Source organism: Pongo pygmaeus, chromosome 1, assembly GCF_028885625.2.
Source record: "Pongo pygmaeus isolate AG05252 chromosome 1, NHGRI_mPonPyg2-v2.0_pri, whole genome shotgun sequence".
In the NCBI taxonomy this organism is placed as follows: domain Eukaryota; kingdom Metazoa; phylum Chordata; class Mammalia; order Primates; family Hominidae; genus Pongo; species Pongo pygmaeus.
In genome coordinates, this window is record NC_072373.2 from 215,664,361 (window position 1) to 215,691,266 (window position 26,906).

The 26,906-nt window shown below is 49.9% G+C and overlaps 1 protein-coding gene across 37 annotated transcripts in view; it reads right to left on the reverse strand.

Annotated features, from left to right (window-relative positions):
* Window positions 1-26,906, reverse strand: part of FHAD1 (forkhead associated phosphopeptide binding domain 1) — a 150,131-nt gene that overhangs the window by 28,035 nt on the left and 95,190 nt on the right. For 23 of the 37 annotated variants that reach the window (XR_008492249.1, XM_063659447.1, XM_054437397.1 and 20 more), the window contains 10 exons: window positions 26,091-26,198; window positions 25,757-25,864; window positions 22,150-22,257; window positions 18,307-18,414; window positions 13,050-13,223; window positions 10,628-10,853; window positions 8,610-8,694; window positions 5,419-5,525; window positions 3,737-3,896; window positions 1,867-1,999 (listed from right to left, as the gene is read on the reverse strand). Coding sequence is in view for 36 of the 37 variants with exons in the window: in XM_063659447.1 (XP_063515517.1) it covers window positions 1,867-1,999; window positions 3,737-3,896; window positions 5,419-5,525; window positions 8,610-8,694; window positions 10,628-10,853; window positions 13,050-13,223; window positions 18,307-18,414; window positions 22,150-22,257; window positions 25,757-25,864; window positions 26,091-26,198 (1,317 nt within the window). In the remaining variant the exon portion in view is untranslated. The remainder of the gene's footprint in view (window positions 1-1,866; window positions 2,000-3,736; window positions 3,897-5,418; window positions 5,526-8,609; window positions 8,695-10,627; window positions 10,854-13,049; window positions 13,224-18,306; window positions 18,415-22,149; window positions 22,258-25,756; window positions 25,865-26,090; window positions 26,199-26,906) is intronic. The other 14 variants (XM_054437631.1, XM_054437461.1, XM_063659466.1 and 11 more) reach the window with 2 other exon arrangements.

Sequence of the window (26,906 nt, forward strand, 5' to 3'; positions counted from 1 at the left end):
CAGTCTCCCTCCCCCATCCTCCTCCACTAATCCTTCCACATAATATAAACTAAAAATCAAGGGCATCCCAGTTCAACAATCCAGTCCAACAGACGTGCACAGAGTCCAAGGGCGTTTGGTGTGGGCAGGACCCTGTGCGTCTTCTCCTATCCCTGGCATAGGCCTGACACACAGCAGGTGCTCAATAGTTGTTGAACGAGTGAATGAATATGGGTCAGGTTCTGCTCTAAGAGCCTGGGATTCCAGGAGTGCCACACACCCCCTGCCCCACGGAGCTTATGGCCACGTGGACCTGCTGCAGCCCCTGCCTTCCTGGTTGCCCTGAGCAACCAGGAGATACTTCTGTTAAAGTGCTCTGGACAGCAATCGATGCCAAGGACAGCTGGCTGGACCTCGAGCCCTTTCGTTCAAGCTGTTTGCGGCCCTGGCTCAATGCTGTCTGGCAGGGGAAAGGCATCTCTGAGAGAGCCGGAAAGCAAGCTGACACATTTGGCCTGGCTTTCCAGTGAAAATCCAAAGCCCATTACTGGAACGCCATGCTCTCTAGGCTCAAAAAGCCCTGGGGAAAGAAAGCCCCAGGCTCCAGGAAACCAGGGCCTTGAGGAACCACTGAGTCTCACAATTGCATGCTGTAGATCATGGGGAGAATCACAGCCCCAGCCATAGGGACAGAGTGTGAGCGCCCGCTTCCAGGACGGCCCAATGAAGGCTGTTCTCACTCAAAGACACACTCCCATCAGATGCTTCTGGGCAGGCGCATGGAACAGCTACCAAGACACAGCCATGGAGCACTCACTACGTGGCTCATTGGGAAGGCAGTTTGGTCCCATCAAGCACAATTCAGGAAGAACAAGTACATTAACTACAGCATTGCACAAGAGGAGAAACAACCTAAGTGTCCATCAAGAGGGGACTGGTTGGAAAAAAGAAACACAGTGGAATTCTACACAACCACTTAAAAGGGTGAGGCAGATCTTCATATACTTGCAAAGATGCCCATTAGTGTTATGTAAAAATAAACTCATGTTGCAGAATGTACATGGTTTGATACCTTTAGCAAAAAAATTATCTACTAAACAAATATCTATATGGGCCAGGTGGGGTGGCTCACACTTGTGATCCCAGCACTTTGGAAGGCTGAGGCAGGTGGATCTCTTGAGTCTGGAAATTCAAGACCAGCCTGGGTAACATGCTGAAACCTCATCTGTACTAAAAATACAAAAATTCGTCGGGTGTGGTGGCGTGTGTCTGTAATCCCAGCTACTAGGGAGGCTGAGGCAGGAGGATCATTTGAACCTTGGGAAGTTGAGGCTGCAGTGAAGTTGTGATTGCACCACTACATTGCTGCCTGGGTGACAGAGTGAGACCTTGCCTCAAAATAAATGAATGAATGAATAAATAAATATATGTATGGGTTTGTGTGTGTTTGTTCAGGTGGGTATATACATAAAAGGTATTTCTCAATCAACCCATAAGATGGGGGTGGTCATTACTGTCAGAGCAGGGAACTGGTGAACAGTGACCTCCCCAAGGTCACAGAGTTTCTAAGTGGAGGAGTTGGGATTCGAATGCAGGTGGAGTGAATCCACGCCTGATGTTCAGTCACTGCATTTTCTTGACCGTGTGAGAACGTGGAGGCCTCTCCGAGGGAAAGATCTCATGACACGCACATCACACCGTGGACAGCTGTGACCTCTGGTGACTGTGACTGAAGAGGCAGGATTCTGCAGTTTACTTTATACATTTCACACAAGCAAGCCATACTTTTGGAACTTAGAATGAAAATATCTTCAAAAGGAAAGAAAGCCACCACTGGGCCGTGTCTTAGCACATCCTTCCAGGTGCCCAGGAGTGGGTGGCACTCACCTCTTGGCTGCTGGAGAAGGCCTCAGTGTGAATGGGTTCTATCTGCACAGAGGTGTCACACATCTGGGTCTTCTTCCGGGGCTTCTGTTCCTTCTCTGTGTTCAGCTGGAGTCTGTGTTTCTCTTGGGTAGCCCTAGGGTACAGAAGAGGAGGATGGCACGAGGTTCTGGGAACCACAAATTACTTTTACACTCATTGGAAGACCAGGACATGGAGCTCTATTTTTACAGGAAACAGAATTATTTTGAGACTTGTTTCCTGTTTCCATATTTCTAGAGAATTCAGTTTCAGGGGACTTATGGGAGAGTGGCCAGGGCAGGGAGCACCTGCCCTTGGTTCCTGCACTGGGGCTGAGGACACCTGCTGTGGCTTTACAGGGACATTCACTGCATGCCTGCTGTTTCTAACACTTTATGTGTGGCTAACCCTTCTATCTCTCATAACAATCCCACAAGTTAGGTACTCTGCTTGTCTCATTTTACAGACAAGTAAAGAGACACACAGCAATCTGCCTGCAGTCACCTTGCTTGTAAGCATGGTCTGGCTATTTTTTTTTTTTAGATGGAGTTTTGTTCTTGTTCTTCCACCCAGGCTGGAGTGCAATGGTGTGATCTCGGCTCACTGCAACCTCCGCCTCCCAGGTTCAAGCAGTTCTCCTGCCTCAGCTTCCCAAATAGCTGGGACAGGCATGCACCACCATGCCCGGCTAATTTTGTATTTTTAGTAGAGATGGGGTTTCACTATATGTTGGCCAGGCTAGTCTCAAACTCCTGACTTCGGATGATTCGCCTGTCTCAGCCTCCCAAAGTGCTGGGATTCCAGGCGTGAGCCACCGGGCCTGGTCTAGGGTGTGGCTTTGAAACCAGGCAGCCAGGTCTAGAGTCTGCTCCTCTAGCCACTATGTAAATCTGCTTTGGCCACGAGGCACACAAAGCTACCAGATACCCACAAAACATCAATTTCAGTCCAACTCTTTTTTTGTGAAAACAGGACTCATTCTAAAATATGGATAAGCTGCGGGTAAAAATGCAACCACGGGTATTTTTAAAGATGAATCCACAGGACAATGACAATATTTTGTATGTATTTTAAGCTGACATCTCCAGCTGATTCATTTGTTAAATAAATATTACGTTCCCTTATGTGCTGGGCTGGGAAATCAATAGTGGGCAAGGTCTACACAGACCCTGTCCTCATGGGGAGGGCAGACAATAAACAGGCAATGGGGCTGGGCGCGGTGGCTCACGCCTGTAATCCCAGCACTTTGGGAGGCTGAGGTGGGTGGGTCACTTGAGGTCAGGAGTTCGAGACCAGCCTGGCCAACATGGTGAATCTCCGTCTCTACTAAAAATACAAAAAAATTAGCCAGGCGTGGTGGCTTATGCCTGTAGTCCCAGCTACTCCAGAGGCTGAGGCACGAGAATGGCTTGAACCCGGGAGGCAGAGGTTGCAGTGAGCCAAGATTGCTCCACTACACTCCAGCCTGGGCAATGGAGCAAGTGAGATTCTGTCTCAAAAAAACAAACAACAACAGCAAAACAGGCAAAGGTAGCCCTGCTGTGTGCTAAGTGGTAGGTTAGACAGAGTGCAGGGGCTGAGGAAGTCCAAGCACAGCAGGATCCCTTGGCTATGTTTGGTGAGGGTGATTGAGGGAGGGCTTCCTGGAGGAAGTGGCATTTAAGCAGAGACCTGTCATCTGGAATATTGGACAAGGAAGTTTGAGAAGCACAGAATAAGCCAAGCCATGAAACACATATCATTCATTCATTCAACTCCTCAAGCAGCATGTACTGAGCCCTCTCTCTGCAATACTCAGGGGCTCCCCACGCCAGGCAAACCATGCCCCCCACCCCACCCCCGCCCACCCAACCTGAGTGCCTCCTTGAGGGCCTTCAGCTCCCGGTCTTTCTTTTCTACCAGGCTGCTCATCTGGGCCATCTTCTCCTTGAGCAGACTCAGCTCCTTGCTCTGCTGCTGGACCAGCGCCACGTTCCACTCCAGTTCCATCTTCTGCTTCTCATTTAGCTCTCCTGGGAGTGACAGGAGGGCCAGTAAGGGGGTCTCTGCCTCCCGGGTTCAAGTGATTCTCCTGCCTCAGCCTCTTGTGTAGGTGGGATTACAGGTGTGCACCACCACTCCTGGCTAATTTTTGTATTTTTAATAGAGACAGGGTTTCACCATGTTGGCCAGGCTAGTCTCAAACTCCTGACCTCAGGTGATCCACCCGCCTCAGTCTCCCAAAGTGCAGGGACTACAGGTGTAAGGTAGCTACTATTAGCATCCTTACTTCACAGATGCAGAAACTGAGGCTCAAAGAGGTAAGGGACTTACCTGAAGTCACACAACTAAGAGTGAGCAGATATAGAACTGGGCCCAACATCTCCCGTGAACTTGGCATTGTGGCCTCTACCCCACACTTTCTCATATCTTATTACAAAAAAACTCAGCCATAAATGTCTTGGGAGTGTTAACAGGAATAGCTACAGGGAGCAGATACCCTGTAGGGTTTGGGATGGGGACAAGATAAGAGCATTCTTTTCCCTTCCTCCACTTCCCCGGGCTTAGTTCCATCTTCCAGCTCCTGCCTGTTTATGCCCTTTGGCTTGAGGGAGAGTAGAGATGGGAAAGAGAGGCTGCTATCAGATGCAAGAAGGAGGGAGGCAGAAGTAAAAGCACAGAGATAAGGAGGAACAAAACAGGAATATGAAGGCAGCATTGTTTGTGTCTGTCCAGAACAGCACAGAACTCAGTTATTTTGCCCCTAGTCTAGGGGCCACTGATGTCCATGTCAACCCTAGGAAGAAGGCGTGTTGTCTCTACTTGGCATCTGAGGAAGAGAAGTCCTGGAGAGGCCCCCTTGCCTTAGGTCCCAAAGCTAGTGAGTGCCGGGACTTGTGCAAACTGGCCTGCCGCAGGTATACCCCAGGATTGCCCTCCAAGCCTTTGCGTCCAGAAGCAAATCTGTGCTAAAGGAAAATTATCCCTGAAGAACAAAGTTGCATTTCAGTGCACAGGTCCAAAGTCCTCTGGAGAATGTGCCCTGCACCCCTTGGCATTGAGTCAGAGACTCAGTTGCGGGTAGGAATCAGGGACATATCCAGGATACGGCTTTTGCTGACCCTGAGTTACAGGTGCTGGGACAGCACAGGGAAGCAGGATTTTTTATGCCAAGGTTTTTAACTCTTTTTTTTTTTTTTTTTTGAGACAGAGTCTCGCTTTGTTGCTCAGGCTGGAGTGCAGTGGTGCGATCTCAGCTCACTGCAACCTCCACCTCCTGGGTTCAAGCAATCCTCTGCCTCAGCCTCCTGAGTTGCTGGGATTACAGGCGCCCACCACCACACCCGGCTAATTTTTGTATTTTTAGTAGAGGTGGGTTTTCACCATCTTGGCCAGGCTGGTCTTGAACTCCTGACCTTGTGATCCAACTGCCTTGGCCTCCCAAAGTGCTGGGATTACAGGCGTGAGCCACTGCGCCCGGCCGACTCTTAAGCCTCATCTCCTTCCTTTCTCGAGTGGGTCAGGAGGTCAAGAGACACCGGAAATTGTTCAAACCTCTCAAATCCGACATTCTGCTGTGGGCTTCGGTAAGGTCTTTCCTTAACTTCATGATGACCTCCTGCTGAGACAGAATTTCCTTCTGAGCAGCCAATAAGTCATCTCTGAAATTCACAAAAACAGGTGAAGTCAGTTCAACTCAAACTCCATGTTATCTCCTGAGTGTCAGGAAGGGGCCAAACACAAATGCAAAGAGATTCTCAATCATGGTCCATGCGATGCCAGGTCCCAGCAAAGGATGAGGACAGTCTTCAAAAACTCTAAAACAAAAATGACTTTTTCATGCACCTCATTTAAGAAAATACATTAAGGCCAGGCACCGGGCATGTGCCTGTAATCCCAGCACTTTGGGAGGCCAAGGCTGGAGGATCTCTCGAGCCCAGGAGTTCGAGACCAGCCTGGGCTACATAAGTCAGAACCCCATCTCTACAAAAAATAAAAAAAAAAAAATTAGCCAGGCATAGTGGTGTGTGGCTGTTGTCCCAGCTACTCGGGAGGCTGAGGTGGGAAGATTGCTTGAGCATAGGAGTTGAAGGCTGCACTCCAGCCTGGGTGGCAGAGCAAGACCCCATCTCTAAGAAAAAAAAAAAAAAAAAGAAAGAAAGAAAAAAAGAAAATCCACTGAGATAGAACACAGGATCTGGCTGAGTTGAGTCTGCGGCTCAAACATGCCTTGCATGAGACTGATACCCACTACCCACCATCATGAATTGATGTGCCTGTGGACTTCTGATGGTGGAGGGATGGGGAAGACTATTTTGGGGAGGTTCAGGGATTCTTTGGGGACAGGGAAGAAAAAAGAGAGGAAGACAATGTGGCTTTGTTCTCTCAGCAGCCCCTTTGAATTCCTGGTGGACAGAGGTGGGGCCAGATGTGAATGAATGGTGTTCTTCGGGGAGCCAGTGGAAGTGTGGCCCAGGCAACAGGGGGACAGTGACGGTGATGGGACAACTTCCCCTCCCACACCCCTGGAGGGCAGCACACCTTTGGCGCCCTGAGACTCAGGATGGTTGATGGGAGGGAGGCTGCGCCCAGTGGAGGGGTGAAGGGTGCCCAGCAGGAACAGCAGGGGAGGCGCCTTGGTGGGGAAGAACACAGGGTGCATGTCTCAGCAAGTTGAGAAACTGCAGCCTGGCGGAGATAGGTCATGTGTGTGTTGCAGGGAGTGGGTCTTGCCCTTTTGGAAGGGTGTTAGGAGCCTTAGTCTTTGGGCAGGTATTAATGCCACTTCATTTGAGTTCACAGGCTTTCGAAATCCAGGCTCTTCTTATAAATACTTTATTTTTATTTTTTTGAGACGGAGTCTTGCTCTGTCGCCCAGGAGCAAGTGGCATGGAGTGCAGTGGCATGATCTCGGCTCACTGCAAACTCTACCTCCTGGGTTCAAGTGATTCTCCTGCCTCAGCCTCCCAAGTAGCTGAGACTACAGGTGTCTGCCTTCACGCCTGGCTTATTTTTGCAGTTTTAGTAGAGACAGGGTTTCACCATGTTGACCAGGCTGGTCTCAAACTCCTGACTTCAGGTGATCCACCCGCCTCGGCCTTCCAAAGTGCTGGGATTACAGGTGTGAACCACTGCGCCCAGCCTTATACAGACTTTAGAAGGTACTGTGTTTATTATGAATTAAAGCAAAACACTGGCAGATTGCATGTCAAACAAACAAGCAAAAAGACTGGTGATCATCAGAATGAAAATAACTACATATATAGAGTATATTCTGTGTGTGCGTGCATGCGTGTGTGTCCATGTGAGTGTGTCCTTGGCTGCAACCAAAAATCTTCCAACTTGAGGATAAAACCTTAGAACTCAAGCACATTCACATGCCAAGGAAGTGGACCAGAGCAGAGCCGGGTGGTGCTGGGTCTTCTCCAAGTCATGGGCACCACTGTTTCTAGACTTTAAACAGGAGGAGGAATCAGGAACTTTTCACAGTGCGGAGGCTGAGTATCCTTGTCTTTTTGGGGTAAAAACCCTGTGACATTAGACTTTGGTCACTAGGATTTGGTGCAAGGGTCAGGCAGGTGGTTCTCCTCTTGGGGGAGCTTCTGAATCTCTCCACTGTGTCCCATCAGTGCCTCCTTCTTTATGTGCTGCTTTCTGGATCTTTCCCATTCACACGTTTGTTTCTCTGAAAACTGTCAGTTCTTTGAGGATAGACTTCTTTATAGACTCACTGGCTTTCAGGGTCAGGAGAGTTGAAATCATTTATTTAAGGTCATTTAGCCAACCCCTTAACTTCTTCCCCTTTACAGGGCCCCGCCCCACCAAGTGGTCTCCACTGTTTGAAATCTCTGTTTAATAACACCTATGAATGGGCTTCCCTCTAGCTGATCCTCGGGAAAACTAGCTAATAACAGTATTAGCTAGATTTCCCAAGCACTAGGCATGTACAGCCTTACTTCACAAACGTGGAAGCTAAGGCTCAGTGAGGTGGTGTGACTTGCCCAGGGTCACACAGCTGGAAAGTATCGAGTTGGAATCTGCTATGTTTGAATGTTCGTCCCCTCCAAATCTCAAGTTGAAACTTAACCCCCAATGTGGCAGTATTGAGAGGTGGGGCCTTTATAAAGCGATTAGGTCACAAAGGTACAATTATGGATTAATGGATTTATGGACTACTGAGTTAGTGGATTAATGGGTTATCATGGCAGTGAGACTATGGAATTATAAAAAGAGGCAGGGAGACCTGAGTTAGCACACTCAGCCCCCGGACATGTGAAGCCCTGAACCACTCCCAGACTCTGCAGAGTCCCCAACAGCAAGAAGGCCCTCACCAGATGCAACCCCTCAACCTGGGACTTCTCAGTCTCCATAACTGTAAGAAATGAATCTCTTTTCTTTATAAATTATCCAGTTTTGGGTATTCTGTTATAAATAGCAGAAAACAGTCTGAGGATCTGAATGTAGATCTACTTAAATCTTTCCACGACACTGCCCTGCCTTGCTGAAGGAATGGGGAAGTGGAAGCAGCACTGGGAAGGCAGCAGGCCTGGCTCCTTGTTTGGCTTCTGACAATGTGGTCTGGGCTGAAGGAATGGGGAAATGGAAGCAGCACTGGGAAGGCAGCAGGTCTGGCTCCTTGTTTGGCTTCTGACAATGTGGCCCAGGTAGGGGCTGGTTGCCTGTTTGCCCCCACCCAGGTGGCGCCGGTGAGAATGCCTGGCGCTCACACACCCGCGGGTACTCACATCAGATGTTCGTACGCCATGTCTTTGGCACTGCTCTCTGTCGTGGGAGCCACCAGAGGGTCTTGCGGCCTTTCCTCCTTTTGGGCTGTATCAGAGGGACATGTGATCGTTGTGAGAGGAAACTGTCCTTCCCCTTTGCTTACAAGCACACCTGTGTCTTTCACAACTTACAAACCCTGCCTCCACCTGCAGCCCTCTCCACCTTGTGAGACCTGCACGTGTGCCGTGTCACAGGCTGGGGGCTCTCCCCAAGTGTGTGACCATGTGATCTTCCCAGCTACTTTAGAAGGCAGGGGCCATCAAATCCACTTACAGACAGGGAAAGGGGTACCAGAGTGATGGAAGCTGCCAGCGAACAACTTGGCTAAGCTGGTGAGCAGTGTGGTCTCAGCCCCTGGTCCCACCGCCTGCCTGTCTCTCGTGGAAGAAGAATCTGTGTTTAGCGCCTTCCTCTCCTCACCTTCCATTTACACCTCAGTGCAGCGCCTCTAGCGTCCTGTCTCACTACTCAGTCACATGTTCACTCACTTGTTTATCCTCACGTGTTCACTCGTTTATCCCTTCAACAAACATCTGTGGAGTGCACACTGGTCTAAGTACGGGGGTGACAAAGATGCAGTCACCCTTCAGGTCCCAGCTCAATCTCAAACACCCTCCCTCCGACCTGGACGTCACCCTTCAGGTCCCAGCTCAATCTCTCTCTTTTTTATTTTTTTTTTGAGACAGAGTCTCGCTTTGTTGTTACGCTGGAGTGCAATAGCGCGATCTTGGCTCACTGCAACCTCCACCTCCCGGGTTCAAGCGATTCTCCTGTCTCAGCCTCCCGAGTAGCTGGACTACAGGGGCGTGCCACCAGGCCCGGCTGATTTTTGTATTTTTAGTAGAGACGGGGTTTCACCATGTTGGCCAGGATGGTCTCGATCTCTTGGCCTCATGATCCGCCGGCCTCGGCCTCCCAAAGTGCTGGGATTATAGGCGTGAGCCACTGACCTGGCCCCCAGCTCAATCTCAAACACCCTCCCTCTGACCTGGACTCTGGATTGGGAAACTGAACTCCACTCTTTGTCCTTGTCATGGTGCCCTATTCATCCTGGATCACCTGTCAGGGCAATAATTTTGTTACTACGGGGACAAAAACTGGTTTGTCCATCACTGGATCCTGAGTGCCTGCATGAGATTGGAACATAACAGAAGCTCCACCGAGAGAGCTGAGTGAGTGAATGAATGAGGTAAGTCCTGATGGCTTGCCAACTTGCTGGGGACTAGAGCCACGTTTCTTAACCAGGAGTGAGTTTGTCTCTAGGGGACATTGGGCAATGTCTGGAGAAATTTTTGGTTGTTGCAACTGGGGTAGCGGTGCCACTGGCAACTGGTGGGTGGAGGACAGGGAGGCTGCTAACACCCGATAGTGCCCAGGACAGTCCCATCCATGAAAAAACGATCCTGCTCTAAATGTCAACAGGGCTGAGGCTGGGATACCCTGGCCTGATTCCTCTACTTCCAGAACTTTCTTCAAGAGCTTACAATAATACAACTTACCTTGGCCATTTGGGGCAAATAAGTGCTCACAAATCTGAGTTCTTTTTTCAGCCTCTTTAGGGTTAATTTTTTAAGGGATAAATCCTGGCTGGTAATGAGTGCATTAGTGAAGATGCAAAAGGCCGATGGCAGAGAGAAGCCTTTGAAAGGCCCCTGCGTGAGATGTTTTCATGTGGAAAAGATGATTCCACTTCGTGCTGCTCTTGATGGCCCTGACAGCCCCGGTAGCCTGTGTGTCTCGCCGGCTCACTGAGTAGGCACAAAGGATGTCCCAACTCATTGCCATGACTTCTGCTGAACCTGGGCCTCGGAGGGTTTCTGACATCGTTGTGTAACAAGAACAAAAGGGGGCCTCAGAGAATGAATGAGCTTTCGAATGAGGCACAGCCTTTTTCTTAGCCATCAGCCTGTTGGGACCCAGCGGACAATCAGAATCTGCCCTGAACACTAAGATTTCCTTGGCCTCTCTTCGGACTTACCTGGGTCGTTGTCCTTCAATGTTGCAATCTCGCCTTCTATTTTTTTATGGTGCTGAGTGACTTTCTGGAGTTTCTCTTCAAGGCTCACAATTGTCTGGGAGTGCTGTCTGATTTGCTCCTTATATTCCATGATCTCATCTTCAAACCCGTGTCTCTGTGATTCCTGCTCATCCTGGAGGGCCTTTACCATCTTCTGCTGCAGGATCAGCCTCTCTTCCACCGTGATCTGAGAAACGGAGAGTCACTCAGTGAGGTCTTGGGAGCTGGGTATGACGACAACAATAATATGCCCCCTGGGCACACACACAGGTGCTAAACTGGGCCCCAACCCAGGGCCTTAGCACGTGCAGTTCCCTCTGCCCTGTACACTTCTTCCTCAGCTCCTTGCATGGCCAACTCCTTCTTGACTCTCAGGGCTCAGCTCCAGCATCACCTCCTCTGAGAGGCCCTCCCTGACCACCTATCAGGAGCAGCCCCAGACACTTTCTGTTCCAGCGCCTGTTTCATTGTTCCTGAAGCCTTTAATTTTGTTTCTTTGTTTCTCATGCCCGCTAGAATGTACACTTTTTTGTTGTTGTTGTTTGTTTTGAGACAGAGTCTTGCTCTGTCACCCACATTACAGTGCAGTGGCATTATCTTGGCTCACTGCAACCTCTGCCTCCTGGGTTCAAGCGATTCTCCTGCCTCAGCCTCCTGAGTAGCTGGAACTACAGGTGTGCGCCAACACATTCAGCTAATTTTTTTTTTTCTTGTTTTTTCTTGAGATGGAGTCTCGCTCTGTCACCCAGGCTGGAGTGCAGTGGCGCGATCTCAGCTCACTGCAAGCTCTGCCTCCTGGGTTCACGCTATTCTCCTGCCTCAGCCTCCTGAGTAGCTGGGACTACAGGTACCCGCCACCACGCCCGGCTATTTTCTTGCATTTTTAGTAGAGATAGGGTTTCACCATGTTAGCCAGGATGGTCTCGATCTCCTAACCTCGTGATCTGCCCGCCTTGGCCTCCCAATAATTTTTGTATTTTTTTTAGTGGAGATGGGGTTTCGCCATGTTGGCCAGGCTGGTCTCGAACTCCTGACCTCAGATGATCCACCCACCTTGGCCTCCCAAAGTGCTGAGATTACAGGTGTGAGCCACTGTGCTCAGCCAGAATTTGCATTTCTTGAAAACAAAAAATTACTAATGACCTCCGAATGGCAAATCCACTGCTTTCCCAAGCCTACAACCTCCTGAGGCTCCCCTTGGCGTTTCCATCCCAGCACCTCCTCCTCACTGCCCTCCTTCTGCTGCCACCTCACCCTGTCCTGCTCCCTATTCCCAGGTGATGTGCTGGGCCTCGGCCTCTGATCTCCCCATGACAGGTACATTCTTTGCCTGAGACACTCACACATGCCTGCTCTTCCAAGGACCCTGCCTAGGAGGCTGCCTTCCAGATTAGGCTCTTGTCTTGCTTTTTCTCCCAAAACTATTGTGCACCCACATCTTGGGGGCTTTTGAACTTTGATGCCCTATCCTCGCCTTCCTCCTCTTGTCTCTTCTCCAAAAGAGGGTCGCTCCAAGAGAACCCCCAGCCATGACCCCAGACCTCCATACTCCCATCCTTATGTCGTCCCTATGCCATCAGGTCCCCAGGCGCCCTGGCCTGAAGTGTGCAGTCTCCTTCGGCACTGTCCTCTCCTTGGCGCTCACGTCCTGCCAGCAGTTATCAAGTCCTGCCATCGTAACTCTCTCCAGTGACTCCCTCCCTCCCACGCCTCCCTCAGCTCCCGCCAAGGTCAGGTCCTTATGATTCTGGTCCACACCACGTGCCACACCCAGAGCTGTTCTCTCCAACGCCACACCCTCGTGAAATTTACTTTGTGCTCTTCTGGGAGACTCACCTTCATGACTTCCTTGCCCAGATACCTGTCGGTTGAACGTGTGGATGACAGAGGGAATGCACATCGAGCCCTAATTGTGGAGGGCCTCGAATGCCGAGCCTATGCTTTAATGCATTGTCTTAAAGCCTGTGAAATCGTCATTCATCACTCAATCCTGAGGCTCTCCAGGCGTTCTGATCCTATGAGGACCCTGCATTACAACATCTCAGAACACCCTGCAGAGAGGGCATCCTAGCTCTGGGTACGTTTCGTTCTAAACCAACGCTTCTCATTAGGGGGCCATTAAAGGACACTTGGCAATGTCTGAAGACATTTTTGGTGATCACAACTGCGGGGAGAGGGCTCCTGGCATCTGGTGGGTAGAGAACAGGGGTGGTGCTAAATATCCTAAGATGCTCAGGACAGCCCCTAACAGGAAAGAGCTACTTGGCCCAGAACATCAGCAGTGATGAAGCTGAGAAGCCCTGGTTTAAACCACACATTCTCGCGGCACTGTAATCTTCCACTGAGAGAAAAATTCTCCCGTTCCCAGAAGGCATCGACTTACCATTTTTGTCTTGGTAGTTTCCAGTTCGGCTAATGTTTCATTTAATTTCAAGGCGAGGCTCTCTGCTTTTAGACTTTCAGTTGCCTTTGTTTTCTGAGTCTCTTCAACCATGGCCAGTGCATCACTTAATTTATTATTTAAAACTTCCTCTTTTTGCTCTTTTAATTCTAATTCCTAGACAAAAAACAAGTAGCAAAATAACAGACATTCAGGAATACACATTTACCCAGTCCCCTTATCTCCCACCTTCAGGGACGGGGCAAAGTCTATTCTCTAATTATTCTGTCGATTCTTTTAAAGCACAAAGTCCATGCCTTCTCTGGAAGGTTCCAATTATTATAGAACTCGTCTTTATATTCAGCGGAGATCTGTCTCCTTGTGATTTCTGGTCTCTGAGCTCAGTTCTGTCACCTGGAGCTCATTGAGTACGTTTTATTTCTCTTTTATGAGACAGCCCTTTAAATATTTGAGGAGGGCTGTCATGTCTGTCTCTAAATCTGTTCTCCAAGATGAATGTGCCAAGTCCCTTCTCTCCTTCACTGCAACACCTGCCTCCAGGACACCCCCCTTTCCTCCAGGGCTCCAGCGGCCCTGTCCTGGGCATCTCTTATCCCTCCTCCTGGAACCCATTCTTTTTTTTGAGACGGAGTCTCGCATTGTCACCTGGGCTGGAGTGCAACGGTACTATCTCAGCTCACTGCAACCTCTGCCTCCCAGGTTCAAATGATTCACCTGCTTCAGCCTCCCAAGTAGCTGGGACTACAGGCGCACACCACCACACCTAGCTAATTTTTGTATTTTTAGTAGAGGCGGAGTTTCACCATGTTGGCCAGGCTGGTCTCGATCTCTTGACCTCGTGATCCACCTGCCTCGGCCTCTCAAATTCTGGGATTACAGGCGTGTGCCAGCGCGCCTGGCCCCATTCTTTCGATCTTTCATAGTCAACATTCCATTCTCTTTGAGTCCCTCTTGCAACAATGCGAAGTGTGGGCTTCTTGAGTGGCACTGTGCTGGGCATCTTATGAACATTATTTAATCCGATTTAAAATATATTCGAAGTACTGGGCATTCTTAAACTCTGTTGGTAGAGGTGCAAACTGCTGTGACCTTTCTAGACACTCAGGAATGTGTATTATGAGCCTGAAAATGTGCATATCCTGTGACTCTGCAATTCCACTTTAGGGCATTTTTCCTAAGGACGTAAAGACTGATGCACAGGGTGGGTCAGCCAGGCAGCTGCTACACTAGTGAAGAGTGAGAAACCACCCCAGGGGAGAAGAAAACAAATCGGGTTCCATCTAGCACAGTGCAAACCCAGGCCATGGAAGATTGTTCGATGACATTGAGACATTCTACGCAACATGAAATCATCCAATTTTTTTTTTTTGAGATGGAGTCTCGCTCTGTTGCCCAGGCTGGAGTGCAGTGGCGTGATCTCAGCTCACCGAAACCTCCACCACCTGGGTTCAAGTGATTCTCCTGCCTCAGCCTCCTGAGTAGCCGGGATTACAGGCACCCACCACCACGCCCGGCTAATTTTTGTATTTTTAGCAGAGATGTGGTTTTGCCATGTTGGCCAGGCTGGTCTTGAACTCTTGACCTCAGGTGATCTTCCCACCTCGACCTCCCAAAGTGCTGGGATTACAGGTGTGAGTCACTGTGCCTGGCCAAAATCATCCAAACTTAAAGCGGTTGAAACCTTAAATTATTTTGAGACTCGAGAGGAATGTGGCTGTGTGGCCTGGGTCACGTAGCAAGCACCTGCAACTTCTGTTCTTTTCTGTAAATGAGTGGGAAAGCCCTGGCTGCGCCAGAGACGACTCCTTCAGATGATCACCCCTCATCCTGGAATAGTAAAGCGATTTTCCCAGGAATGTAGCAAGCCGTAACCAACCAAAGGGCTATAACCGCATGTGCTGACCTTGTGTGGAAGACGTTGCGATCCTGTTAACTCCTATCAAAGTGAAATTTTCACCTCCCTGCTTTGGAACACTGACTCATTCTTTTGAAGTCTGTTTTCTGGGTTGCCATCCTCAAGCTTTGAGCTCGAATAAACTCTATACTTAGAGAATCTCATTATTTAAGGTTGACGCATCATATGGTAAATATCAAAAATAGCATCCGAAGCAGTGTGCACAGTGTCACAGTGTAAATCACTAACTTGGTCATAAATTGGTATTTATCGATGTCAATGCTTAGGCTCAACACAAAGGCTGTCTGGAAGGAGTCACATCAAAATGTCGATAGTGGCGACTGTGCTCAGTAGACTCTCTGTTAGTCACTATTTTCTTCGGAGTGATTTTCTGTTTTTTTTTTTGTTTTTGTTTTTTTTCAAGTTTTCTAGAATGACAGGTGTTTTTTTTTTATAATCAGGAAAGAAAACACTTTTTTTTGAATAAATTAAATCCCTATACCATTTTCATCGTGTTACTCCTGCAAGCCTCGCCTGGGAGTTGCTGCATTCTCTGTGTACCTCCGCTTAACTCCGTCTGATCCTTTTTCAGGGTCTTAACCTCGCTGTTACTGTTGGGATATTCCACGGAGGACCTCATGTAGACTTGGCCTATGGAGGTGCTCACTGGGGACACTGGCAGGCATCCCATGGAGTAGCTTGTCACGTACAGCTCAGCGACGCACCCCAGGGGTCCCAAATAATCCACAACAAACTGCAATTGTTTCTTTGAAGAGCTGTGAAGCTGCCCTGCTTACAAGCAGATCATGCAGCCTGCCATCTTTGCTCCCTGGCAGCTACTCAGCACCTTGTCCAAGGATAGGAGAACAAAGTTCACCGGTCCCATGCGTTTGAAATTCTTTTCCTCTCTCCTCTCTCCCTTTCCTATTTTGCCTGTATAGATTCATCTTTGATGAATCTTTCAGTAATCTTTGATTACTCTTCCGAGTGTACAAATAAAATAATGTGCAAACAAGCAACTCTCTGCCTGACTGTACTTCTGTTTCCTTGGATTTTCCTGGTAAATGGTGAATCCCTGGGCTGGGTCCTGTTCCTGCTTGTCTAGGTTAATGTCACCTGTCTACTTTGAGGGATGCCATAAGACCCCACTTTTTTTTTTTTTTTTTGAGAAGGAGTCTCACTCTATTGCCCAGGCTGGAGTGCAATGGCGTGATCTTGACTCACTGCAACCTCTGCCTCCCGGGTTCAAGTGATTCTCCTGCCTTAGCCTCCCAAGTAGCTGGGATTACAGGCATGCACCACCATGCCTGGCTAATTTTTGTATTTTCAGTAGAGACGGGGTTTCACCATGTTGGTCAGGCTGGGCCTGAACTCCTGACCTCAGGTGATCCACCCGCCTTGGCCTCCCAAAGTGCTGGGATTACAGGTGTGAGCCACCGCGTCCGGCCAAGACTCTACCTTCTGGTGTTACTGTTTTAAGGACATTGCTGAGAAGGTTGCTTGTTGCAGAATCCTCTAAGTAATGACCCTTAGGAGAGATTCTCTCTGGTCTAGTACCAAGAATGGTCATATTTCCACGAGCAGTTGGTCCATTTTTGTCTAGTAAATTGTACAACCAGCTGGGCCTTCCCTTGCACTGTAATTGCTAGAGTAAAAATTGTGACTCATTCATTGATTTCATGATATAATTTTTTTTTCATTAGTCTCATTCTGGATCCCTTTTATGTCCCAACTTACCTACTTTTAAAACTTTAACCTCTCCTTTTTGCCTACCCATAGTGTATTTCACGGAAGATTCATGATACATCATTTGGGGGACACGGCTGCTTGGGAAGAGACTGCCTTTCTCGGGCTCTCCCACAGCCTGCAGCATGTGCCTCCCTGCAGGGGTCCTCTGGGCTGACAAGTCCGGCATCGCTTCACCCAACTCTCGTCTGCCTTCTCTGGACACATGCCAGTTACTCAAGGCCCCTCTTAAAGACTCGTGTCCAGGGCTGACGTGCAATCTAGATGTGCCTTCCTGACTATTCTCCCTAGAGCAGCGTTGTTTAACGTGCATCAGAGCCACTCGGGCTGCTTGTGAAACATGCAGCTTCCTGAGTCTGTCCTCCACCCAGGGGGTCAGAATTTCTTGGGGTGGGGTCCAAGAGACAGGCATTTAAAATAAATTCCCCAAAGGTTCGAATGCATGCTAATGTTTGCAAACCTTTCTTTGAAGAAAATGATCCAAGGTTGATGTGAATAGAGACCTTTTTAGTCCTAGCTGGTCCTGAAAATCCTTTGAAGTCATAGTCACCTATATTTAAATTTAACCCACTATTGCCAGGTTGCATGTTTATCAACTGCTTTGACTTTGACATATTGGTCATTGTGTGTGTATTTTGTACTGCTGGGACCCAGAAGAAATGAATTATGCTCTATTGCTTATGAGGTACCCAAGACAGGGTCAGGTGCGAAATCCACTTCTATTCCTACTGTATTTACAATTCTCAGTGATAACAGTAAATGCATTTTGATTATGAAGGTGATGACAATTATGATGACAAACTCTGCTGGGAAAACTGATATCAGCCTGATCAGAAATCCAGGTATCCATACCCTAACGTCCCTCTCTTTTTTTTTTTCTGAGATGGAGTCTTGCTCTGTCACCCAGGCTGGAGTGCAATGGCGCAATCTCGGCTCACTGCAACCTCCGCCTCCCGGGTTCAAGCGATTCTCCTGCCTCAGCCTCCTGAGTAGCTAGGATTACAGGCGCGTGCCACCACGCCCAGCTAATTTTTGCGTTTTTAGTAGAGATGGGGTTTCACCATGTTGGACAGGCTGGTCTCGAACTCTTAACCTCAGGTGATCTGCCCACTTCGGCCTCCCAAAATGCTGGGATTACATGTGTGAGCCACCGCGCCCGGCCAACATCTCCTCTCTTAAGCCAGGCAGCTGAGCCCACACAAAGCTGAAGTGCAGTAGAGAGGGAGGGGTGAAGATTTAGCGTTGGGGAGTCAGACAGTCCAGGCTTCGGATCCTGTCCCTCCACTTCCCAGCCATGAGTTCGCCATACTAACACGGGCAGCTGACATATACGTGTGGAGTGCTGAGTGCTGGGTGCCTCTCCATGTGTTCTGTGTGTATAACAGTAGTCATGTCTCATAACAACTCAAGGAGATTGATCTGTGTGTATTGAGTGTATTTCATAAGTGGGTAACTAAGGCACAGAGATGGTAAGGTACTAGCCTGAAGTCCAACAGCCAGGGATGGGGAGAGGTAGGATTTGAACCCAGAGCCTGGCTCTAGAGCACTGCCCTTCGCTGTGCTGGGCCCCTCTCGTCTCTCCCTCCCTGCAGCTCATACCTCTTTCTGCTGGGTTAAGCGATTCTCCAGGTCTTGCACCTTTTTCTTTTCCTTCTCCACGGCCTCCTTTGCTTTGCGTTTCTCGTAGGCAATGTTGCTCTCTGAGATCTGGAAGTCAATGAAAGTGGTTTGAGGGCCTGTGCCCTCAAAGGGAAATGACACCGGAAAGGGAAACCAGGACGAGTCACTGTGGAAGCCACCAAGTCAGGGCTGGGGAGAAAGATCTCAAGGAACAAAGCACCCACTGGGGACAGAGGTGAGAACCGTGGCACGCCCACCATGGTGAGAACCCGGGAGCCATATCTTAGTCATGTGTGTAAAGGAGAGAGTGAGTCATCATTCAAGACTGCAGGGCTGGTGTTCAGGAAGTGACATGCTGGTGAGTGGTTGGGTCCTGGTGTTTGGCACTGAGTCACTGAATAAACTGGCATGTGCTGGCACCGATGCTGGCCTTTGTTGGAAGTACCTGGCTCTTTGGGAGGTGGGGCAGGAGAGACAGTGCTGGGGAGGTGCCTTCTGTCCCTGCAGACGCATGCCAATGGCTGCAGAGGAGGACCCGGGCAGCCACTTCCGGTCTACAAAGGCACGTGTTTCCAAAACTCCTGTCTAGGTCGGTTTGGAGCTGAGAACACAAACGCCATCGACCTGGTGATGGGGAGGGAACTGGAGGCCCAGACTCACCTCTACACGCCCTGGGAGGTAAACAGCTAGAGAGGGTTTGAAAAACTCTATCTGCAGCTGTTGAAACTCTTGCAATTATACACCTCCCCCCGACCAACATAAAGTTCACAAGAAAAGGATTTTAAATATACGTGTATATGGACAACAAAAGACCAGAGGGGTATGTACTGAAATGTAAGTGATGGTTTTTTGGGGGGAATTGGGATTCTAGCAACTTTTATTTTGTTCTTTTCACAGGTCTATATCTTCTAAATTTTCTTTAATGCGCAGGTATTATTGGCAAAAAGAAAAATGAATGAAAATCTTTACAGGGCATGCAGTGATTGGAGATGGGAACATCCTAATTCAAGGGACAGTATGAGACTCGAGGTGTGTGTGGCCCTGAAGGAAAGACAATGTTCCCAATGTTCCCGGTTTTAACATCACGTGTGTGGCACCCACCCACCCCACTCGGCTCTGCACATCCAACTCCCAGGCCCCCACCTCAACCACATCTCCCAGTGCAGACCTGGCTTTTTCTCACTGTCGAGTCTTGGCTTAAGACGGTCCAATCCTTGCCCTGGAGGGCTAAGTCCTGCCTGTCCTACAAGGCCACCCACACTCTTCTGCATGCCCCGTGGTGAGGGCTCTTTCCCTTCTCTTATTATGCACCGCTTGGTGCGTTACAAATGAAAACAGTCACAGTGACCCTGTGCACAGAATGTATTAGTGCATCCAATCTGCAAACCCCCAGAGAGCATCTATCTGATTATCCCTGTTTCACAAGAAAGGAAACGCAGGCTGTAACCGAGGCAATATAAAGACAAGCAGTGTTCCAAGGTCACACCACCAGGAAGCAGTGGTGCAGGCTTAGATGCCAGTGCCCTTGTCTTAACCACTCAGCCTCTGGGCCTTGATTCAAACCCCGCCCACTTGGAGGCAGGAGTCTTTTTCTTTTTAATTTTTAATTTTAATTTTTTTTTTTTTTGAGACGGAGTCTCACTCTGACACACAGGCTAGAGTAAAGTGGTGTGCTCTTGGCTCTCTGCAACCTCCGCCTCCCAGGTTCAAGTGATTCTCCTGCCTCAGCCTCCCGAGCAGCTGGGACTACAGGCGTGCACCACCAGGCCCAGCTAATTTTTGTATTTCTAGTAGAGATGGGGTTTCACCATGTTGGCCAGGCCAGTCTTGAACTCCCAGCTCCAAGTGATCTGCCTGCCTTGGCCTCCCAAAGTGTTGGGATTACAGGCATGAGCCACCGCGCCCAGCAAGATGTGTTTATATGTTCATACCCAGGCTGGCACAGAGCCCAAGACACTGCCTGGCTGTAGCCTGAGCTTCAGGACCCCATCCCTGGCTCGTAGGTATAAGGGAGGCTCTGGGGGCAGTGGTGACCACAGTTTGGGTCCCACCCCTTAGCGTGTCTGTGCTCCCTCTGCCTACCTGGACCCTGACCTCACTTCCCTCATGGGCTTGGCATTGTCCCACTGCCAAGGGCTTCGCTTAAGGCTGTGCAGCCCCACCCTGCTGTGCCCACTCAACTGCCCACCCCACTTGGACTCTGACCTCACCAGGGCAGGTGCATCCCAAGCCATGAATATACTGACTCCTCATGTTACACCTCTAGGGCGGTTCTGCCACCACATCCACATGGCAGATGAGGGCACGGAGAGGGCAAGGGGCATGCCCAGGGTCACACAGCCTGTTAGGGCAGAGCTGAGATTTGAGCCCAGAATGAACCCTTTAGCCCACCAAGCTCTGCGGTTCCTTCCCCACCTCTCCCACCTATTTCCTTCCCCTGCGCCCTGGTGCCTCCCATCTTGGGCCAGCTTTGGTTTCATTCCTCACACCCAGTCTCCCCCGTCTACCTCCTGGCAAGCTCAGGTCCTGACCTTCACACCTGTGCCACTTTATCCAGTGGTCCTCTCTGCCCCCAGGCTCCTTTTCCCTTCCAGTTCTCACTGGAATGTCACTTCCTGAGTGGTCCTGCCCTCTGGCACTCTCTAGCCTGCTTCTCGGCTTTGGTTTTGTGGCCCTGGAGCCACCCCTGCTTCCGCAGCCTGTCTGTCTCCCCTGCGCTAGGATGGAAGCTCTGGCAGCCTGGCCCTGGTCTGTCTTGCTCACTGCGGTGTCCGTGGCACCCAGAACCGGGCCTGGCCCACGATGGGTGGATGAATGAAACTGAAATCGGTGGGTGGATAAATGAATATTTATGGGCAGATGAATGAAACTGAATTGAACCATTCACTGAGCCATCAGCTCTGTTTCTGGAAGTTCTGTGGGGGCCGGCACGTGTGTGTCTGTGCCACCTCTGTCCCCGAAGCCCAGCTCATGGAGATGCCATGTGGGTCCCTGAGTGACCTCCTCCTGGCCCCCTGGCTCTTACTTCCAGGGTGTGACTCGGGCATCCGGGCTGACCTGAGGGCCTGCCTTTCATGCTGCTCGGGGCAGGTGTGTCTTGTGGGCTGGGTCCCTAGGTTGGTGGCGTTGGGGTGGGTGGATGTGGATGTCTCCAGCTCTGACCCCTCCTTTCCTCCCTGTGTCATTCTGTCCTGGGGTGCCCATCTTCTCGTCCATTCCAGAAGGCACTGATCCCTGGGGCTTATCTGATGTGACAACCATACGTGCTTACTATGCACCTACCTGTGCCATCTCTCTTTGTGCTCTTTGTGTCTTTTACTCCTCAGCCAGTCCAGGGAGGGCCTGCTCCGGAGTCCATGACACCAGGAGGCCGGGCCAGGGGCAGTGCTTTCTCCCTTGGCCATGCCAGGTGTGGCATACATGCCTCTCTACTGTGAGAACCATGCTCGCTAAGCCCCTGACCCTGGCTGAAACCCAGGGTTCTCTCCTGGGAGGATCCCTCTTTCCTAGGTAGCTGAACCAGAGAGCAGAAAAAACTTCCTGAGGGCCCTCTAGGATGCAGGGTGCAGTCCTATGTACTTGACACCTGAGAGCATCTAATCCGATGAGGCAGGGACTGTTAGCATTCCCATTTCATAGATGAGGAAACTGAGGGATGGGGAGGTGGCAATCTGCCGGAGGTCACACAGCCAGTAAATGGCAGATCTTGGCCACTTCAAAGGGAGGCACAGCTCTGATATCTGCCCGATTTCCCACCGTACTCTCCCTGGGATCGGGCTTTGTAGTTCCTTCCAGAGGATTCTTTCCTGCTGCTGCTCATACCTCCTTCTGTTGGGTTAAGTGGTTCTCTAGATCCTGAACTTTTCTCTTTTCCGACTCCAAGGCTTCCTTTGCTTTTCTTTTCTCATGGGCTATGCTGCTCTCCAAAACCTGAAAATCAACGACCAGTGTTCTTGGTGGCCAGCACATTTGGGGGGAAATTGCTAGTAATGATAATAACAATAGTAACAATAACAGCCAAAGTGTTGGGGCGGCTATTAGATACGCCTGGGCCCCTGGCCAGCCCTTCAGTCTCACAGCAACTCTGTCAGAGAAGTGCTGAGAGTGGCCCATTTTACAGATGAGAAAACCGAGGAGCAGGAAGTCAGAGAGGGCCCAGAGCCACACCCTTTGTCAGTGGTGAGGCCAGGATCTGAAGCTTGCGCAGAGGAAAGCACGGAGCCTGAATAAAGAGCTCTCGACAGGGGACCCGGGAGCAGTGGGGGCAGCTTCCTATCACGAGGCCAGGCAGCCTCTCTGATCAAAAGAAGAGTCTCGTTAATATTGGAATTTCCATTATTGAAATAAGTCTCTTCGACACAACCCGGTTTCAAGAGAAGGGCAGTATGTTGGATTAATGAGCCACAATATGCCAATTTCTGGAAGGGACAAGCAATGTTCTGGTAGGATGTAGGGAAGAAAGTGTGGCCAGTATTTAGTGGCCCTAATCAAGGAGTTTTCTCTGGGAAGTTACTTGCTGGTAAGCTATTCAACTAAACAGCTTAATGCAAATCACCAAAGGAAATACATTGCCAGCCTGTTTCCAGTCACCATGAGAAGGGCTACCTCGGTTTTCCAATGGTTTGTCTTTCAAACACCAGGTTCACTGTCAGGCATTTAGAACTTGGAACATGGTTTCCATTATAACCAGTGGTTAGGGCCCCAGATGAGCCTGTAAAGAGTGTTTAATCCAGAATATGGCTGAGATATTGTATACTTTGCAGTGAAAAGTAGTTGACAAAACTGTAACACTCTGCTGTCCCAACACCAGCCTTAAAGCAGAAGAAAAGTGACATCATAAGAATTTCACATTTATTTGGATCCTTTGAAGTGGATTTCAGGGTAGGACATTTTCCTGTGAATTGTGAAAGAGACTTTGAGGCACTTCCTAGGGACTTAGGGTTGGCTCTGCCATGTCTGACTCTGCGTCTACACTCGCCAGGCCTTCCTCTGGGCAGCTTCTCTGCAGCCGGGACAGGTACTACTGGGAAGAGAGGCCTTGCCTGGCTGACACACAGGCCCTACATGCTCAGTTGCTGTGCTTCCAAGTTCACAACGGATAATGGGGATTAACTTTGAACATGACCTCAAGACCCAGATTATGACCTAGTGATTCTGTTGACCTTAAAAACCCTGATGATGTGGCGGAAGATCTAATGAAAAGAAAATCAGGCCGGGCGCAGTGGCTCATGCCTGTCATCCCAGCACTTTGGGAGGCCAAGGCAGGCAGATCACTTGAGGCCAGGAGTTCAAAAGCAGCCTGGCCAACATGGTGAAACCCCATCTCTACTATAAATACAAAAAATTAGCCAGGCATGGTGTGTGCACCTGTAGTCCCAGCTACTTGGGAGGCTGAGGCATGAGAATCATTTGAACCCGGGAGGCAGAGGTTGCAGTGAGCCAAGATCATGCCGCTGCAGATCAGACAGAAAAAAAGAAAATGAAGTAGCCACTGGCAGTTGAATGGAGCCTGTGGCTGGGGCTGCTCTTTCAAGTTCTCCCGATAGGAAGCCACAGAGAAGTTCTGCCAGAAGTAGGCTGACATTTTAACAGACGCGGGGTGACCCAACCACAAATCCTCTTTGCAATGAAGCTTGAATTTTTCTCCTGAGCCCCGTGGCCTCAAAGTCTCTAAATTCAAGGATCTTCCCCAGGCCTTTGCTGTTGACATCTTGGGGCATTTGACTCAAGTGACTCTTTGGAGACCCTCCTCCTCATCCCCACCCCTGGAGAAATCACTTGGGGGCAAACCTCAGTGACGCTCTATGAGAGGGCTGCAGGGCACAGCTGTGCCAGAGACTCCAAGGGAGAACCGACATGTAAACTCCTCCCTGTCCTGGGTCAGATCAAATGGCACAGGCTTTGCCCAGAGGTCTTTTTATTTCTCCTGCAGCAGTGGGTGGGCAAGGATTTTACTCGAGGAGTCAGTGTTGATGAAAAACAAATGCCCAAACAGAAGAAGGGGCACAAGTGGCAGCAGAAACAGTAGTAACAGCTGCCATCTACTCGGCAATAATTCCGCAGGCCAGGCCCTCCGTTATACACTAGATCTGAGCCCACAGCCGCCCCTTCGAGAAGGGAGGTAGCGATAGGTCTGCTGCAGCCAGGAAGTAGCCCAGCTCAGATTTGAACTTGGGTCTCATCTAGCTGCAAAGCCCGTACTCCTCTGTGCTGTGTCAGGATTGAGGAATTCATAAGCAGATGTGAAAAAGGATCAGGGATCTGAGGGTGACCACAAGCTAAACATGAATCCACAAATGTGACAGAGCTTTCCCAAAAGCTAGTTTGGATGCATTAACAGAAGTGGAACATCTTCAATGAGGGAGGGAAGAGTCCTCCCCTAGGCTACTGTGGCTGGAGAACAGTGGTTCTGGCCACCTCCCTTTAGGAAGAAATGGGTGATGGGTGACAAACTCAAATGCCTATGAAGCCCAGACAGATACCAAAAATGATGTGGGCTGTGTTTAATGCAATAGGGAGTGGTGAGGACTCTGGCAAACTGCTGCTACCCAGTAAGGCTTCTAGTCCATTTTTGCTGAGTAGAAACAAGGGCTAGATTTTCTGACTTTTCAGGAGAAGCTGGAAATCTGAACTTTTAAATAGATTTTATGAATTCAAAGTAAAATATTCCAGGGCCAAATATAACCTCCACAGGCCCTTTTTAGTCGCTGAGCTACCAGTCTGTGACTTCTGGAGAGCAGCACAGGCCACAGGAGGTGGCCAGGGCTAGGCTCCAGTCCTGTGAGGGACCTGAGGAACAAGGGCGCTTGGGCCTGGGGAGGAGCAGACGTGGGGTGCAGGTGCCTCTATTTTCACACAGCTGAGTCATCGTGTGGAGGAGGAAGTGGACATGTCTTGCGGGAGCGCAGGGGAGGGCGGAGGACTGATACTCTTCCGGGGCGTAAGAGTTTGACCCAACTCAACCTAAAGGGAAAACTTTCTGTTGGCCTGAGGCATCCATGCTGGGACGGACTGTCCTGGGGTGGCGAACATTCCTCAGTGGTGGTGCTGAAGGCTGGAGGCTTTTAGGATGCTGGTGGAGGGTCCACGCAGCCCTGAGGTCCCATGACTCTGTCATTCTCCCATTTCTGTGCTTTGGAACACAGAAGATGCCCATGTCACCATTCCTACTTGTTTCCCAAGCGCTCTCTCTCTCTGACTGTGTTTTACACTGTTTACAATTTTTTCCCAACTGGTTGTCAAGGCTACAACTCTGGGGTTCCCTCCTTGAGTCTCCCACGCTTTCCCAAAGTAGCTGAGCCCACCCAAATGCAAACTCCACGAGGAACGCTCCACCACACTCTCACCCCCATCATCGCTGCTCTGAACTTCCTTCCACACGGCCCTCAAGCTGACTGGGGCTCAGCCGACTCTATCTCCCCGAGCGTACCTCCTTCTGGCGGGCCAAGCGTTTCTCCAGCTCTTGGACTCTTGTCTGCTCTTCCTCTAATGCTTCCTTCACTCTGTTCTTCTCCTGGGTAATGCTTTCCACCAAAGCCTGAGTCAACGATCATTGTTCAATAGACATGGTTACCATGGCAGGAATCTGGACTCTGCCAGGCACCACACAGGTTTCCTTTTCCCTCCTGACTGCACCTCCCTGTGGGGACTGCGGGCAGCACAGCCCTGGAGCTCAGAGCCGGTGGGCCCAGACCAGAGCCCCACATCCACCCCTTCTAGCTGCAGTGGGGCTCGAGCTGACTCTGTCTCCCTGAGCCACATACCTTCTGCTGCTGGGCCAGGAGGCTCTCCAGTTCTTGCATTCTCTTCCGTTCTTCCTCTAAAGTCTCTTTCGCTCTGTTTCTCTCCTGAGTAATGCACTCCTCCAAAGCCTGGAAACCAATGACCATTGTTTAATAGACATGGTTACCATGGCAGGAATTTGGACACTGCCAGGCACTGCATGTGCTACCTCTTCACTCCTCACCACACTCCCCTGGGGAGGCTGTGGGCAGCACAGCCTAGGAGCTCAGAGCATGTGCTCTGGAGTCAGGAGACCCAGGGTAGAGCCCCAGGTTGATCCTTTCCAGCTGCAAGGCACTGGGGAAGTGAAGCTACCAGAGCCTCAGTTTCCCTGCCTGTACAATGGAGACAGTAATAGTCTTCCTGTGTTGGGCTGATGTGAGGGGTGGATGGGATGATGAACATGAAATGCTTGGTATAGTGATAACCATGCTTCCCACCTTGCAGAGGAGGAAACAGGCTTACATTCAGGAATCCACCCAGTTTACCAGTAAATCACAAGAGGAGGGATTCTAACTCTGACCCATTTGATTCTGAAGCCTGTGTTCTAAACCAGAGGTTAGCAAACTACGGCTTACAGACCAAATCTGGTCTGTTTTTGTAAATAAAGTTTTATTGGAACACTCTGTGCTTGCTGTGTACTGTCTATGGCTGCTTTTGCAGAAGAGCAGAGAGCATATGGCCTGCAAAACTGAAAACATTTACTATCTGGATCTTTATGGGACAATTTGGCCAATCCCTGATCTAACGCATTGGTGTGTGCACAAACCAAGGGATTGTTGTCAACAACTAGCAAT